The 18,376-nt window shown below is 37.1% G+C and overlaps 1 protein-coding gene across 15 annotated transcripts in view; it reads right to left on the reverse strand.

Annotated features, from left to right (window-relative positions):
* The window catches only part of OSBPL9 (oxysterol binding protein like 9), a 156,150-nt gene that overhangs the window by 109,246 nt on the left and 28,528 nt on the right, over window positions 1-18,376 (reverse strand). For 10 of the 15 annotated variants that reach the window (XM_023630002.2, XM_023630012.2, XM_023630007.2 and 7 more), the window contains exon 2: window positions 14,696-14,746. The exons of the other annotated variants lie outside the window; for them this stretch is intronic. In XM_023630002.2, coding sequence (XP_023485770.1) covers window positions 14,696-14,746 — 51 coding nt within the window. The remainder of the gene's footprint in view (window positions 1-14,695; window positions 14,747-18,376) is intronic. 15 annotated transcript variants of the gene reach the window in all.

An 18,376-nucleotide genomic window follows, 5' to 3' on the forward strand; every position in this document is an offset into this window, starting at 1 on the left:
TCCTCAGGGCACTTACATTCCAGTGGAGGAGAAAAAACTTGCAAAGAGGAAAGTATAACACAAGGCAGAGTGATCTCTACATGGATGAACTTGGAAAAGATTATGCTAAATGAAAGAAGCTAGTCACAAAGGACCACATGTTGAATGATTTCATTTAGATGAAAAGTCCAAAACAGGCAAATTCATAGAGACCAAGAGCAGACTAGTGGTTGCCTAGGGCTAGAGGGGTTGGGGCAAAATGGGGAGTGGCTGCTAATGGGTAGGGGTTTCTTTATGGGGTGATGAAAACATTCTAAAATTGATTGTGGTTATGGTTGCACAACTCTGTGAATATATTAAAAACATTGAATTGTATACTTTAAACGGATTAATTGTATGGTATGCGAATTACATCTCAACAAAGCTGTTATAACTCACCCCAATCCCAAATGCCTGTTCTTTCTTTTTGGCCCTTTAATGTAAGTTCACCAGTTATCTAGTAAACTCAGATAGAAACTTCTAGGTTGTATACGTGTTTTCCCTCATTCATTACCCAAAGTTGTGCTCATTCCACCTCTGAACTATAATCTCAAACTCGCCAACTCTTCCCCATCCTATGAATTGCCTAATTCAGGCTCTTATCACTTCTTGCTTGACAAGGCAATCTGTCTGTCTTCAGCCTGTCCATCTTTTAGTCCACAATCCTTGTTGTTGCCAGAGTAATATTTCCAAAGCACAGACTCTTACGAGACACCCAGATGTTTAAAATCTTTCTTGGCTATCCATGAACTATTAGATAAAGTCAACATTTCTTCATAATGCCATTCAAGACTATTAAAAATCTGGCCCAACCAACCTTTCCACTGTCATCATCCAGCCCGTTCCTCCTTACCTCACAGAGACCCAATATGTAGCTAGCCTCAACGCTTCCTCTACACACTGAAAAAAAAACACTGAGCAATTTCACTTTTTGTGCCTGTGTGTAGGAGAGGAAGATTGGCCCTGAGCTAACATCCATTGCCAATCTTCCTCTTTTTTACTTGTGGAAGATTAGCCCTGAGCTAACATCTGTGCCAGTCTTCCTCTATTTTGTATGTGGGACACCAACACAGTATGGCTTGACAAACGATGTATAGGTCCGCACCCTGGATCCAAACCTGTGAACCCCTAGCTGCTGAAGCAGAGTGTGCAAACTTAACTACTACGCCACCAGGCCAGCCCCCAATTTCACTTTTTTGTGTCATTCCTTAAGCTCAATTCCCTACCATTTGTTAAACATAAGCAAAACCCTACATCTCCCTCTAGCTACCACCTCCTCTCTCATTGCTTTTACAGAGGAGCTTTTGGAAATTGGCCATGCCTTAACCTTTCATCCACTCCTGCAATCTAGCTTCCTTCCCTACCACTGCACCAAACTGCACTCTCACAGGTCTCCCATGACCACTTCACTACTCTCTAGTTTTGTCATATGGCACCACTCTGAAGCATTGTTGCTACTGCTGACCACTTTTTTCTTGAAACTCTCTCTTTCAATAGCTCTTAATTACTACGTGTGCTTCAGAAACATTTCTTGCTAAGTACCTTTGACACCCTATATGGCATAAAGCATTCTTTTCTTGTCCATTACACTTTCCTCCTCCTCTATCTAAAGGCTTCTTTGAAGACTCTGGAACCCTACTTGAATCTCCCACTCCAATCAGGTCTTACCATTACCTGGAACATTCTTCAATATACAGATGCACAATTCATCTGACACTCTGGCCTCTCAGTTTCTTGATCTGTTCAACTCAAATAAACTTCACTGCCATTCTCCTTCAGTTACTCATTCCCCATGGCAATACCCTAAACCTGCACTATCCAATATGAGATCCATTATCCACATGTGGGTATTTAAATTTTAATAATTCATTAAAATTAAGTAAAATTAAAAAATAAGTTCCTCAGTCAGACTACTCATATTTCAAATGCTCAACAGCCACATGAAGCTAGCAGCTATGAACTAAGCAGTGCAGTTACAGAATAGTTTTATCATTGCAGAAAGTTCTAGTAAACAGCATTGCCCTAGGCCTTGTCATCACAGAGAACCAAACCACAATATGTTAATACTGCCAGTTCCTGAACATTTTCAATGAGCCAGGCACTATGATAAGCGTTTTACATATACTGTATCATTTGAAACCAACTTTATATTGAAAGGTAACATATAATCAATAACTGTACACGCTCAGTGATGAGAAGCTCTCCTTATAACCTTTCCTAATGATTGGCCCTGCCTCCCATCCCTAAGGTAAACACTATCCTTAGTTCTAACGTTACAAATTAGTTTTGTCTGTCTTTGAACTTTATATAAATGGACTCACACAATATATTTTCTTTTATATGGCTTCTTACACCCAAGATAATGTTTAGATAATTCATCCAGGTTGTTGCATGTACCAGTAGTTTGTTCATTTTTATTGCTATATATAGTATTCTTCTGTGTGGATATCCACAATTTACTTATCAGATCCATTGTAGGTGGACACTTATGTCATTTCCAGTTTTAGGGTATTAGATCATGCTGCTATGACACTCTTATTCAGATCTTTTGTTATACATATATGCTTGTACTTCTATTAGATACAAATCTAGGAGTGAATTTTCTAGGTCATAGGGTATGTATATGCCACATAGACACTGTAAAACAGTTCTCAAAGGTGGTTGTGCCAATTACACGCCGACCAGTGGTGTACAGAAGTTTATACTGCTCCACATCTTCATTAACACTTTCTTACTTCAGTCATTCTGCCAAGTAGTGGTATCTTAGAATGGTTTTAATTTCCATTTCCCTGATAACTAGAGAGGTTAATATTTGTTGGCCATTTGAATGTCCTCTTGTGAAATAGTTCAAGTTTCTTGTCCATTGATAAAACTGAACTTTCATTTTCTAATTATTTGTAGGAACTTTTTATATATCCTGGATATGAACCCTTCACTGTTTATGAATGAGGCAAATATCTTCTCCCATCCTGATGACTGCCTTTGTATTCTCATAAGGTTGTCTTTTCATGAAGAGTTCTTAACTTTAACGTAGTATAATGTATTGATTTTACGCTTTATTGCACTTTCTGTGTCTTCTTTAAGAAGTCTTTTCCAATCCCAAAGCCATGAAAACATTCTCCTATATTACCTTCTAGAAACCTTTACATTTAGATATCAGGTGGAGTAAGTCCTCCAACTTTTTTTCTTGGCCTTTATAAATTATAGATCAGCATCAACATAGTCGTAGCCAATTTTCTTGAAAGTGGGAGGTGAGAGCAAGTCACCAAATCTCCTGGGGTCTGTTTGTTGGCTGAGAAGGCAGGAATCACAAGTGGGTATTCTTGGCCATTTATAAATTTTAGAGTCAGCTGAACAAGTTATACACACACACACATAGGTTACTGACTGGACTGACTGGGAGCAAACTGGGATTGCCATTTATTTAGGTCTTTTTAATTTCAATAATGTTGATAGTTTTCTCAATAGACGTCTTGCTCAACTTGTATTAATATTTCTTCTTAAGTAGCTAATGTTTTTGATGCTATGGTAAACATTCTCTATTTTAAACATTCATTTTCTAATTACCAGATGCTGGTATATTGAAACACAATTTATTTTCATATTATGACCTTGTATCCAGTAATCTTGCTAAATTCACTTATCAGTTCTAATAGTGTATCTGTAGATTCTTTTGGATTTTTCTGTATGCTCAATTAAGTTGCTGTGAACAATAACAGTTTTATTTCTTCTACTGCAATCCTTATAATTTATATTTCTTTTCTTGCTTTATTCATTGGCTAGGACTGCCTGGTTTAAGACTGCCACTAGAGTGGCAGAAAATGTTAAATGTAAGTGGTGATGGGGGCACCCTTGTCTTGTTATTAGTCTCTCTCTCATTGTCCACTGTAGCTATTTGAAACCTCCTCTACTTTCCTTGAATGCCCGACAACAACCTAAGCAGCCACTGCGTAGGAATTCTAAACCTGCTATGCCCTCTCACCTGAAGACTCATCTGCTTCTATACCCATTCTTGCTTCCTTTCCACCATCATAATGGAAAAGGGGCTCCATCCCCTATCACCTTTCCTCAGGTCTCTTACTCTACCGATTTTCAACTTCTCTCTCTCTCTACTGGCTCTTTCCTAATTGTATTTACACATGCTCAAGTCTTTACTCTCTTTAACAACAATCATTTCCAATTACACATCCTCATCTAGCAATTGGCCCAGCTCTCTCATTCCCTTCCAGTAAAGATTATTATTCAGATTTGTCCAAGCCTCCTGCCTAAAATCTATTTTAACCTCCCTTCCCTTGAAGGATACTTAACCATGTCAATGGCTCTTCTTCACCTTCACATAAGGTGACCATATGACCTGGTTTGCCTGGGGACAGTTCTGGACTATTCCTGTTGTGCTGGCATAATAATGAATAGATCTCCCTTTCACTTCCAAGAGTGTCCTGGTTTAGGGGATATGGTCACTCTGCTATTCCCTAACCTACAAGGCCCTCAGTGATTTGCTCCATGCCTACCTCTCTCATCAAATTCTACACTTGAGTAGCTTGAGGTTTACCAATTCCCCCAAGCTCTCTTCCACCACCACACCTTTGCACACATTCCCCCTGCCTGAAACACCCTTCCTCTCCCCTTATCTGGGTTTATACTACTCACTTTTTTACATCTAGTAAGGCAAAACTACCTTTGATAATCCATATATGGAACGGTATTCTATTGTTAAGCAAAGTTCTTTGTTATGCTAACCCATCAAAATATCAAAGTTTTTATTTCAGCTCTGCTTTTATGACCCATTGTGCCAACATACATCTTTCAGTGATTTCTTAAGATTTTTCTTCTGAAAGTTTCAGATGGTCAAGCTTTCAGGGTCTATCAGTACTTGGGCTCACCAAGGTGCCCACTGCTTGGGGGTCACACTATCCAGGTTCTCAACAGAAAGTAACTGGAGCTGCAGAGTCTTGGGAAACCAGCTGAATTTCCTGACTTTCTCTCTTCTCCTTTCTTCTATACACACAGATATGCTTCAGACATGAATCATAGTTCTGCTGCCAAAGACAGAAACAGAGTTTTGCTCTCATGGCTTGGAAAAAAACCAGAATTCTGGCTATTTTAGGGCCAATCTCCCTTTGCAAGAAGAGAAAAGTGGGCTGGTAAACCAGCTCCAAAGATAATAAAAAAGGAATAATGACTCCTCTGGGACACAGATTGCTCACATATCTCTTAAAAGGAACGTAGACAGTGCTAAGAATACATAGCTCAGCTACTCCCACTGTGACTCCGCAACCACATACTTTCCTTACTGGTGTAATGATATTAGAAGTCTATCTTACATTCACATAACACATTTAAATATGCTCTCTGAGATTTAGGCAGAACAGGCTTTACTCTTCTTTAGAAATTAGAAAACTCAGAGAAGTAAAAAAAAATTTGCCCAAAGTCCTACAACTAAAAGACAGGAGAATTTAGGTTTTGCAACTCCAGATCCTAAGCACCTTCTTAACAGGGCATTGTTATAACAAGCAATATTCACTAACTACTTCACCACACTTATTAAATCCCTATTCTAGGCCAGGAACAATTACAGCCAGGGAATATAACTAGGAATAAGATAAACCTTTGCCCTGGAAGAGCACATAGTCTAGAGAGGAGAGAGAGGAATCAACAATATAGAAGAAAGCAGGAAGGCTCAAGGTCCAGCCTGCTCAACAAAGATGCTGCCGCATGGAGGACCTGCTCTAGCATCATTTTTTGATTCAACCGTATTTACTGAACTTTTTTAGGCACTAGTCAAAGAACTTTCCATGTTATACTGAGTGTATATATATATATATACACACACACACACATATATACTTTCTACACAGAAAATATATATGTATGTGTACATACACATGCACACACTATCCATGTTGAGAATATATGTACACATTTTATCTGCTATATAGTATTCCATTATATAAGTATACCACAATGCATCAATTCCCCTGTGTAGAACATTTAGGTTATTTTTAATTTTTCCTATTCCAATAATGCAGCAATAACCACCACTGTATGTCTCCCAGTAACATTTCTACAAGCAAGTGTCAAACATACCCTTTGAAATGGAACAGAGTTCCATTTTTATGTAGAGTTGGGCATACCTTCAACTTTACTAAACTCTGCAACGCCACTCTTCTAAGCAGTTGTACTGATTCACGTACCCACTAGCACTGTATGAGAGTTCCTATATCCCCAGTCAATGGCCAATGCTAGGGATAATCAGACTTTATAAATCTTTGGCAATCTCATGAAAATACTATCTTACTGGAGTTTTAATTTGCATTTTCTAATATCACTGCGAATAAAAATTTAGTCACACTTATTGCCATCCTAATTTCCCCTTACTTGAATTGAGTGTACATATCTTTTGGACATTTTCTTTTGGGACATTCTTTTTTTTTTTCACTGATTTGTATGCATTCTTTTCAGTTTTCTTTTTGTCTTTTTCATTGATTTGTAGGAATTCTTTATATATTCTACATGTTAATCCTTTGTCAATTGTATGTATTGTAAATATTTTCTCCCCTATTCAAGGGTTGTCTTTCCTTCTGATTGTAGTGTTTTGTTTCATTTTTGTTCAAAGGTTTAAAATTTGAATGTTGTCAAATCTACCAATCTTTTCTACGATGGTTTGTGCTTTAAGACATCCTCCTCAGTTCCGATATCATAAAAACATTCTTCTATACATTCTCATAAATTTTCACTTCATATCTTTAATAGCTCTGGAATTTATTTTTGCATAGAGCATGAGGTAGGGAGTGATTTCATTTTTTCCATACGGACAGCCAATTGATCCAGTTTCATTTACTGAGTGATAGTGTCTTATTTGTAATGTTGTCATACACCAAATGCCCATATATGTGCGGTTCTATTTCTGAGCTTTCTCTTCTGTGCCACTGATCTATTTCTTTGTCCTTATACTAATACTATATCATTTTAATTATCATAGTGTCATAGAAAGTCTTAATATCTGGAATGGCAAATCCCCCAACACCTTATTCTTCAAAATTGTCTTGCCCCTTTACCATTTTAAGTGACTTTTAGAATCATTTCAAGTTCTTTGATAAGCCTAATTGTGGTTTTGACTAGAATCACATGTGTTTATAGATTAATTTAGAGGAAATAAACATATACATGATTTGAATCTAACAGGCAGGAATAGGATACAGCTTTTCCTATATTCAGATCTTCCTTTAGTCTTTCAATGATGTTTTACAGTTTTTCTCCATCAAAGAAATGCATATATCTTGTAAAATATATGCATAGGTTATTTAGAGTTCTTCTTACTATTATAAATAGAATTTTTTTAAGTAACTTTTTTCTAATTGTTTGTGGGTTATATAGAGGAATATTATATGTTTTCTACATATTGATTTCATTTACAAAAAATGTGCTGAAGGTTAGTCATTCAAGTAGTTTTTCTGTAGATTCTTGTGGATATTTTTATGTGGACAATCATATCATCTGCAAATACCAATAGTGTTTATTTTTCCCTTCCAATCCTTTTCCTTTGAATTCTTTTGTTTCTTATTCTTATGTTACATGTTTGCCAGCACCTCTAGTACAGTTACAGAAACACCATCTGCAAATACTAATTTTGACTCTTCTTTCTAAGCCTTATATCTTTTGTACATTTTCTTGTCTTATAGCATTCACCGGGACCTCCAGAGTACAATATTTAAAGAAGCAGTAAAAGCAGACACCTCTGTCTTGCTGCTGATGTTAAAGAGAATGCTTCTACTACTTCACTATTAAGTACACTGCAGCATTTTAGTTAATACCCCTTACCAGGTTAAGAATATTCTCTTCTATTCCTAGCTTGCTTAATCTTGAATGCATGTTTAATTTTATTTATCGCTTCTTCTGCATTTACTCAGATGGTCATGTACTGTTCCTCTTTGACTCTATTAATATGGTAAATTACTTTAATTAATTTTGAAATTAGCATCCTAGTATTCCCAGACTAAATTCTACTTGGTCAATACTTTTTGTTTCTACATTACTGGGTATGGTTTGCTGTATTTTGTTCAGGATTTTGACATCTACATTAATAGGGGACTCTGGCCTAAAAATTTTATTATTTCCTTGTTTCTACTTTATCATTATTTTTCCTTTTTCTGATTTTTTGAATTTACTGCTTAGCTCATTAATTTTCAATCTCTGTTTTATAATATATTATTTAAGATTATAAATCATAGACTGCCTTAGATGCAGTTCTAATACATGGTCCTTTCATTATCATTCAGGTTTAAATATTTCATAATTTCCATTATGATTTCTACTTTCACCAATGAATTATTTAGAAATATGTGTGTGAGGTAATGAGTGGCTACTGTTTTGTTAAGGATTTCTAATTTATTCCACTGTTGTTAAAGAATGTTATCTATGTGATACTGAGTTTTTGATATTCTCTTTTTCCATAACAATTTTAATTTCTTTTCTTAAAGTCTATTATATGTGATATTAATACTGTTTCCTAGCTTCTTTTGGATAACATTTTCCTGGAATATCTTTTTACCACTTTCTTCATTTCATTTTAAATAATGAAATATTGTAAACATTCAGAAAATATAGCACTAATGATATCTCTGTTCAAATCAGAGATTAAAGAAATGTTTAATAAATGCCCGAGGACACGTCCAGCGTCAAATTCATAGAGAAGAGAGGACACTTGCAAAAAAACTACTGAATTAACAAAATGCAGAAATCAATGGAGTAATTTTTCACAATGAAATGACAAGACAATTGACAAAAGTTCTTATAGGATGCATATCTAAAGAAAGAAGGAGAAGGACATTCTTAAGGTTATACATTAACCTAAAAATAATACCTTATTACATCCATTTTAAGATGTCAATGATTATAAGAGATGTGAAAAAATACTCAGATATGAAAAAATACTGTAGAATCAATGAAATATGGCACAAGCAGAAGTCAGTGCTAAAACTATTAATAATCTATCAAGGTACACTCCTGACCTCTCCTGTGATAGACTAAAAGAAAAGAAAACAGATGACACATCCCTCAGGGAATCAGTCAACTCTGATGCCCAGCACAATAGGTAAATGGGGTACTCGGCTTCATTGGACTGGGTAAAAAAAAAAAAAAAAAAAGAGTTACTGCAAATCACATATGGATTCACAGTTTTCAAAAACTCACAATACATGTACCATTAAAACTTTGTTAAATGTAATTCACCTTACTTTGGTGACTCCTAAGCCCCTGTGGAATTCTTCAAAATCTGAGATTCATCTTATCAATGGTAATTATTAATTATAACAATAACCAATATTCATTAAGAACTTGAACACAGAACACTGTGTTTGGATACTTTTTAATCTATCAATTAATTTGATATTCATAATTGTGTGAGTAAATGGCATGATACTCATTCCAGAGATAAAGAAAAAAGGACTCAGAGCTAAATAGATGAGCTGCCTGAGGTCAAAAAGCTAATAAGTGGCAGAATCTGGATTTGAATTCCATTTCATATATGGCCTATTCCTGTTTCTACCCTACACTGCCTCTTTAATGTTCCTACTTCTCCGTTGCAGATATTACCTGGATAAGTCAATATTTTGCTTTGGGGTAGTATGAGGCGGGCAGGGGGGCGGGGGTTTGGGGGGAGTGGGAATCAGGCCCCAGGACTCAACCAACATTTTACTTTGCCATCAAGGCAAGGGCACCATCTAGTGGCACACATTTGGCCACTGACACAGTCAAAGAAAGATGGGAAGGAAATGGTTTTTCACTCTTCTACTTTCCTCCACTCGTTTTATACTAGCTGGCAACAAGTTAGGGTGTCTGTATTAACTCTTCTGGTCAAGAAGAATAGGAGCATTGTAACATTAAGGACTGAACAGAGTTTTGGAATGAGACAGACCCAAGTTCAATCCCAGATTCACTGTTTACTAACTGTGTGACCTTGGTAAGTTACTAAAAGTAGCTTGAATCTCAGTCTCCTCATTTGTAAAATGGAATAACACCATTTACTTGACAGAGTTATCACAGTAATACAAGTGAAATTGTCCAGCACAGTGCCTGATCCAAAGACCTTCCTCAATAACTACTAGTTCCTTTCCCCATTCTCCTTTTATGTAGCCTAAAATCATATGAGTGTGAAGCTTTGTTTTTTAGAAATATATCAAGCTACTGGCTCGTGTTGTGTTTAAGATAAATAACTTTAATAGCTTTTTTAATGTAAACTATAGTAAAGGCAAATTCTCCAAACTTTATTCACTGTTTTTACAAATACATAAAATCAATAAGCATTTTTTGAGTACCTATGTACTATGTACCAGGCACTTGTGACAGTGGATGGGAACTCACTATTGAGTGGGGAAAACAGACAAGTTAACATGTAATGTCAATGTAATAAGTACTTTCAGCGCTCTAAGTGACGAAGGTGAAAAGGTAGAGGAAGAAGAGAGGACCAAACCTGTTGGAAGAATGTGGATCAGAAAGGCTTCACAGAAGAAGTAACATTTGACAAGTCTCTTAAAAGAGGAGCTCACAAGATAAGGGCACAGAACATTTCTGGCATAAGAAAAAAATACGTCAAAAGCAATGAGGAATGAAGAAACACTGTGAGGGAACATGAAGAAGCATAGTGTGGTTGGAACATAGGATGGTATGGATGGAGAAGGGGGGAGAGATCTGTAGTGGGGTCAATGATAGCTCATTAAGCTCACTTGGAATCTAGATGATAGATGCATTATTTATCACCACCAATGTCATCATCATCACCATCCATAGCAGTTATCACTCAAGAGATGTGTACTACGTGCCAAACTCCATACAAACAAAATTGCTATGCCTCACAACAACCCTGCAAGTTATATAATGTTATCTTCACAGAGGTTAAGAAATTTGCCCAATACATGGAGGCACTAAAGGGTAGAGCTGAGTGAGATTCAGTCCTAGGTCTCTCTGATTCTTTCTACTACACCAGTGGTCCCAAACTTGGCTGCACAACACAATCACCTAGAGACTCTGTTTAAAAATAAAGGTTCCAGACAGTAAACAGTACATCTAGAGTGGGACTTGGGAATCAATATTATAAACAAACTGTCCAGATGCTTCCTAAATAGGAAGCCAAATGACAGTCCAGCTTTTTGAAAATACCACAAAGCCTCTTAAAACATACACACACACACACACACACACACACACACACACACACACACACACACAACTAATTAATAGCTTCCATCTATGTGCCAGGCTCCTAATCCTCACAAAATTCTGCAAGTGTATTATAATCCCCACTTTAAAGAAGAGAAAATTCAAGCTCAGGAAGCTTACAGATAGCTTCCCTCTTCCAGTCAACAAAGCAAAGGGCGAAGATGTGACTCAAACAGGTATGTCTGGTTCTTCTCAATCATGCTGTGTGGCAGGCAGAATTCTAAAAAGGACCCTAGATGACCCTCGCACCTGTAAAATCTTCTCCCCTTTGAGCGTGGGTGGAAACTGGAAATATGAGGAGATATCACTGCAGTGATTATGTTACAGGATGAGTGATCACTGGAGTGATTACATGGCAAAAGAGAGATTATCTGCTTGGTGTAACCTTATCTAATCACATGAGGCCTTCTAAAAGCAGAGTCTTCTGCAGCTGGTAGCAGAATGGGAAGTCAGAGAGATTCAAGGCACTAGAAGGATTTGATGTGTCATGCTGACTTGACGATGGAGGGGCCACATGACAAGAAGTATGTGCAGCCTCTAGGAGTTGAGAGCAGATCTCAGCTGACAGCCAGCAAGAAAACGAGGACCTCAGTCTTATAACCACAAGGAAGTGAATTCTGCCAACAACCTGAATGAGCTTGGAAGCAGACTCTCCCTTACATTCTTCCTCAAAGCCTCCAGATAAGAGCCCAGCCTAGCCAATACCATGATTTCAGCCTTGTGAGACCTTAAGCAGACAACACTTCTGAGCTCTGACCTGCAGAACTGTGAGATAAATAAATGGGTGGGAGTTTTTAAATTGTGGTAAAATATATATAAAACATAAAATTTGCCATTTAAACATTTTGAAGTGTTCAATTTAGTAGCATTAAGTACACTCACATTGTTGTGCAACCATTACCACTGTTCATCACCAGAACTTTTTCATCTTCCCAAACTGAAACTCTATACCCATTTAAATAAGAATTCCCCAATCCTCCTGCCCTCCAACCCCTAGAAACCACTATTCTACTTTCTGTCTTCATGAATTTGACTACTCAGGGTAGGTCATATAAGTAGAACCATACAGTATTTGTCTTTTTTTGTGACTGGCTTATTTCACTTAGTATAATGTCCTTAAGGTTCATCCATGTTGCAGCATGTGTCAGAATTTCCTTCCTTTTTAAAGACTATAATATTCCATTCTATGTAGATACCACATTTTGTTTATCCATTCATCTATTGAATGGACAATGGGTTGCTTCCACCTCTAGGCCATCGTGAGTAAAGCTTCTACGAACATGGAAATACAAATATCTTAGTCTCTGCTTTCAATTCTTTTGGATATATATGTGAATGAGTGTTGTCAAGTCAATTCATTATCTTGAAAATTGGGTAAGTAAAAGGAAATAATCAAGCATTTATCCTCTCTATTTGAACTGTACCATTGGGTAACCAAATAACAGATGAAGAAAAGTGTTTCCTTATATAATTATTTTTGATAAAAATTTAAACAACATGATAAAATACCCTAGTTTCGCAACCCTCAAATGAGCTACTGGATCTAGGTACTGAGCATCAACAGCTGCTAATATCACTAAAGAGCAAAAACCAGACATTATGTAGCTCCTGACAAAAGAATACAACACTACCTATAGTCTTGCCAAAGGGATCAAACCTGAGTCTGATCTAGTCTCTGGATCCAGCTGCCAATTTGTAGGAAAAGCAGAGACAGAGGAACATGCTAAACTGCACCAGTATGCAATCAGTAAAATCTACACCACGGAAAACTCCTACAAGTCAAATGGTCTGGATTCTTCAACAGTTAAATCGCAAATAAAAGATGACAAATTTTTTTAAATGGACAATATAAAAATATAGAAATTAGGACTGCAAATCCAAGAAGTAATTACTGTAACAGAATAGTGGTTACTTTAGGAAACAGGGAGGGGACTGCAATTTGAGTGGAGCACAGAGAGAGGCTTTTGGGTAGCTGGCAAAATTCTATGTCTTACCCTGGGTGGTAGTCACAAGAGTTAATAATTAATTAAGCTATATTTAAAAGAAAAAAAATAGTGCATTGAATGTAACAATGAGAAAGTGGCCCATATCCAGATTGATTTCAACCAAAGAGCAGTCTCAGTACAGCTCTGCTAAAGTCTCACTACTGTGCTTATCTCAAGCCAAGAAAGCAGTTATTACCAAACTGAGTGGTGACTGAGGTCAATAGCAAATGCTTGGAAAAGCCATTAAACCAAGACGCAAAAGAGAAACCAGAGGAAAGGAAAAACGGTCAACAGCATAATAAGTTGAATTTCTAAAAATCTTTATGCTATCATATACACACCATCTGTTGAAAACAGGCCTGTCTCATTTCCATCCTCCAAATTTACCATACTTACTCCTATCTCAGCATCAGAATTTTCCCATTAGAATTCGGTTTCTTTCTTGGAGTTATTTCCCATTTCCACCAATTCGCTACTGCTAATAAAGGTAAGAATATGTTTACCAAATACATTCACATCTTCAAAAGTAAGGATACAGAAAAAACATGGCGGAAAGAAAGCAACAGGAGCCTGAAGAAGAAAAGGCTACTAGAAGCTAACTTACCTAGTTATGATAGAGGTAGGCCCTTCTTTAGATAGAACGGAGTACTAGAAACTATCCCCAACCCTGCATTCTTTCTTGTCTTTAGCTATTCGGTCAATGGTGAAAACTGAACAAGAAATTAAAAGACGCATGAAGCTATAGGCCTGCATTATCCAATAAGGTAGCCACTAGCCACATATGGCTACTGAGCACCCGGAGCATAGCTAGTCTGAACTGAGATGTGCCATAAGTATAAGAAACACAATGGATTTTGAAGACTTAGTATGAAAAAAAAAGTAAAATATCTCAATAATTTTTTTACTGATTACATATTGAAATAATAATAGTCTGGATATATTGGCCTAAACAAAATATAGTATTAAGATTAATTTCACCTGTTTCTTTTTACCTTTTAAATGTGGCTACTACAAAATTTTAAATTATATATGTGGTTCAGATTACTAGGTACTGAGCATCAACAGCTACATAGACCATTATTAAACAGTGTTGAAAAGGAAGAAAAAAGGCAGCTAAAAGCGGGGACTTTTCAGAGTTTTTTTGTACTGTTTGCTCTACCACCAATACTACAACTCATTGAATTTCCACCTCCTGTGCCTGGCTGTAAAATAGACATTAAAAAAAAAAAAATCAGTAGCTGCCTTAAGTCATGGATACAACATTAAATCATGGGCCAAAAGAACTGAGTTCTACTCCTGATTCTGGCACTGACTAGCAGTTACCTTGGAGAAATCATTTTTTCTCTCTGAGCCTTAGCTGCCTGTCCCAAATATCAAGTAAGGAAGCTAAACTAAATTTAGACTTCCATGATTTCATCAGAATATTTTTTTCTTTCTGTCAAAATTGGTTTTCATAAAAATGAATAAATACTCACTCTGAGTCTAACACATCCTCTGCGAGAGCCTCTCATCATTTTGTCCTTGGACTAAAAGAAAACAAAAAACATTCGATGAATAAAAGATTAACAGACTGATTGTTTTTAGAATCATCTAGGGATAAAGAGACAAAATTTACAGTAACATCCCTCCATTCTCTCCACCCTCCATCCCCCCAAATCACTTAAGGAGCGGAGCTAGCAGGTTTAAAATGAAAATGTTTTGTAGTCTAATCATAGAAGGTTATGCATACCTTTAACATAGCATCTATTACACTATACACTATATTACAGTTTTCATTCCTCATTCATGCCCCTTAACCCTAGCCCAGTGTCTCTCATATTTTAGTGAGTTTGAGAATCACCTGGAAGGCTAAGAATCACCTAGGGGTTTAAGAATCACTCTCAGATGATTCTGACTCAGGAAGACAGAGGACCACATTTGAGAAATATTACTTTAGTTTTATCTCTTTACAATTCCCCAAATGGGTCACATTTTTTGCCTTTGAGATTTCCCTTCCAATAATCCGCAGCTTGGAACATCCTTGACCCTGATTTTCTGCCTTGCTAACTGTCTCAGATCAAGCACCTTGCCCCTGTCTGATTAGGATTCCTAGCCCAGCGTCTCCTGCGTGTTCCTGTCATGACATGCACCTCCCTGTGCTATGACGGCTGGCTTCCTTGTCTGACTCACCCACAAGACTGCACATTCCTTAGAGGGTCGGAATAGTATCTGACTTATCTGATGCTTCAGAAGAGTGTCTGGCACACATTAGGTGCTCAAAAAATATTTACTGATGAAACACTGCTTACCATCTACATTTCCCCTACTAGACCAAGCCAAGCAAAGGCCATGTTCTGCACAATAAGCCCTATGTTGACTTTCAGTAAATATTCCTAGAATTAAATTAGTCATATGTAATAACGTAAAATAAAACTCAAATAATCCGTTTTTAAAATATTTAGTACTTCATCAACTGGTATTTTTCTGTACTCTCCTATGTGAGAAAGAAGTAAAACAAGCCAATATCATGGGGTTATGTTTTAAAGAAAATTGTCCCACTTTAAACCATATGTGCCCTACACCCAGTGAACTCAGCCATAGGCAAACTTCTAGTTATGACTATATGAAATTTAAAGCACAGCATGATGACACTGTTTCATATACTTGAAAATTGCTAAGAGTAAATCTTAAAAGTTCTCAACACACACACACAAAAGATAACTATGTGAGGTGATGGATGTGTTAACTAACCTTATTGTGGTAATCATTTTGCAATATACACTTATATCAAATCACCACATTGTACACCTTAAACTTACACAATGTTATATGTCAATTATATCTCAATAAAGCTGGAAAAAATAAATTCACATTTCTTGGGGATATTTGCACATCTATACATAAAGACCTACCTCGTTTCTTTCACTGACTGCAGTACCTTCTATGAACATAGCCTAAGTCGTTGTTTTCATTGATTCTAGATTTGTGTGATTGTTTCCTAGTTATATTTGTTTTAATTATTTTCACTTAGCTCTTTCATTGATTCCAAACTTATAAATGTAACATTACAATGAGAAATCAAAATTGACTCAAAGTATCGAGCCATAAATATTCATCTTCAGAAATGATTATTGAAGTACTGAAGACAGTCCTCTTTTTATTCTACTTAAAATACAAGGACTCATACCTTTTATTCAAAATTTCTCAGTATCAAGCAAGATCAAAAAGTTCTTTACTAACAATACAGTTAGCAAAAATACAGCTAATAGAAACATTTCCTAAGCATTCAACAGCCCTTTTACCATACCCTAAACTTATCTTCCCTCCAAAAGTGTCAAGGCAATACACAAAAATAATAATTAGGTTTGAAAATACCTAATGAGAGCTAGAATGCAACCCAAACAAGGTAAGAACCAATATATCCACCCTTGATCCTCTTCCACTTTTAAAAATACAACTATAGTAAATAGAAAAAGGAGAAGACAGGCCCCAACGGTGGTACCACCATTTGGGTTATGAATTAGAAAACACTGAAAGAGCTAAGTGAAAATAATTAAAACAAATATAACTAGGAAACAATCACACAAATCTAGAATCTGGGACATCCTACAAAATAATCAGCTTAGACTCTTTAAAAACATCAAAAAAAAGAGACTAACACGTAAACAGTTGTAATACAGAGCAAAAATAAGTTATATGAACACAAGTACAAAGTGCTGTGAACTACAGAAGGCTCCCTGCCATGGAAAAAGATCAGGGAAGGCAATACTTAAGTGACCAGGTTTCAAGTTTCAATCTGAGACTTAAAAAAAAAGGATTCTTTTTTTTTTTTTGAGGAAGATTAGCTCTGAGCTAACATCTGCTGCCAATCCTCCTCTTTTTTTCCTGAGGAAGACTGGCCCTGAGCGAACATCCATGCCCCTCTTCCTCTACTTTATATGTAGGACGCCTACCAGGAAGGTGGAGAGAGATGAGGCCGAAAAGGAGATATGGGGACCACATCATGAGGGGTCTGAAAAAAACAGTGAGAAGTTAAGGAAATCAAACTGTATTCAAAGTTAATGGAGCGTGACTGAAGGTTTATGAGGGGGGTAATAACATTCTTAAAGGTGTACTTTAGAAAAATAATACTGTTAAATATGAAAACTTAGGGGGAAAGGATGACGACGACATTAATAATAGCAATAGCAGCAGCAGCAGATTCTCACTTATTAATGCCCTCTATGTGACAGGCACTTTACAAACAGCAAACCTCACAAGACCTTGCAGGGTAAGAATTATTCACATATTATAAATGAAAGTGACAGCAGAGAGATCAAGTAAACTACCCGTTACACATGTAAAATGGAGCAGAGTTTGACACAACAGACACAATTTGGAATGGCCGCCCTGCAAATCATTCTCCCAGACCATATCTGTACTCTGCTAGCCTCTAATCCTCCCCCTCTTCTACAACTCAGCGCCCTCTCCCTCTTTCTCTCCCGACTCAGCTCTAAGTAGGGCTAAAGGGAAGCTGGTGTGACGAAGTCCCCCAGGCACAGTGCGTGCTGAAAGGATGGTTATCTGACCAAACTGGCCAATCAAACGACCCACTACCTGGCAAGGCAGGACAAAATCCTTTCCCAGGAGTTTTTCTACCGAGGCTGAGGGAAGAGCTCTTTTCAAACTGCTCTTGAAGCTATGAGATACAGTTGCCATGGGTCATGTGCCTTCTCCATGAAGAAAGCAATACAGTGAGAGAAGGAGAGAGAAGCAGCAGAAAGTCCTAGCTTCCAGTGCTCCAGACCCACCCTGTTCTGAAGCTAACCTGCCTAAGCCAATGCCATTCACTGAATATCAGGATTTTTTGCTTTTGTTTTTTTATGATGAATACTAGTAGCTTCTGGTGATGAAAGTAAGGTAGGGCTGACATAATTCCACTCCAGCAATCTTCCTACCAAGCGTCATCTTACCAGTGTTCTGAAACCCACTAACATATATTTTTTAGCCAGTTGCCAGAAATATCGTCATGCAACCTAAAGCTTGGGTGAGATCCTTCTCTCTGCCTCCAGCTACAAGGCCCAGCACCCCAAGAAAGGACCACTCAGAAATGGACGCCACGGTCCTTTCAACTGGATGACAAAACAGGATGCCCCATGAAGTGGAGAGACACAGAACTGATGTGCTCCTCTCTTCAG

This window comes from Equus caballus, chromosome 2 (genome assembly GCF_041296265.1).
Source record: "Equus caballus isolate H_3958 breed thoroughbred chromosome 2, TB-T2T, whole genome shotgun sequence".
In the NCBI taxonomy this organism is placed as follows: domain Eukaryota; kingdom Metazoa; phylum Chordata; class Mammalia; order Perissodactyla; family Equidae; genus Equus; species Equus caballus.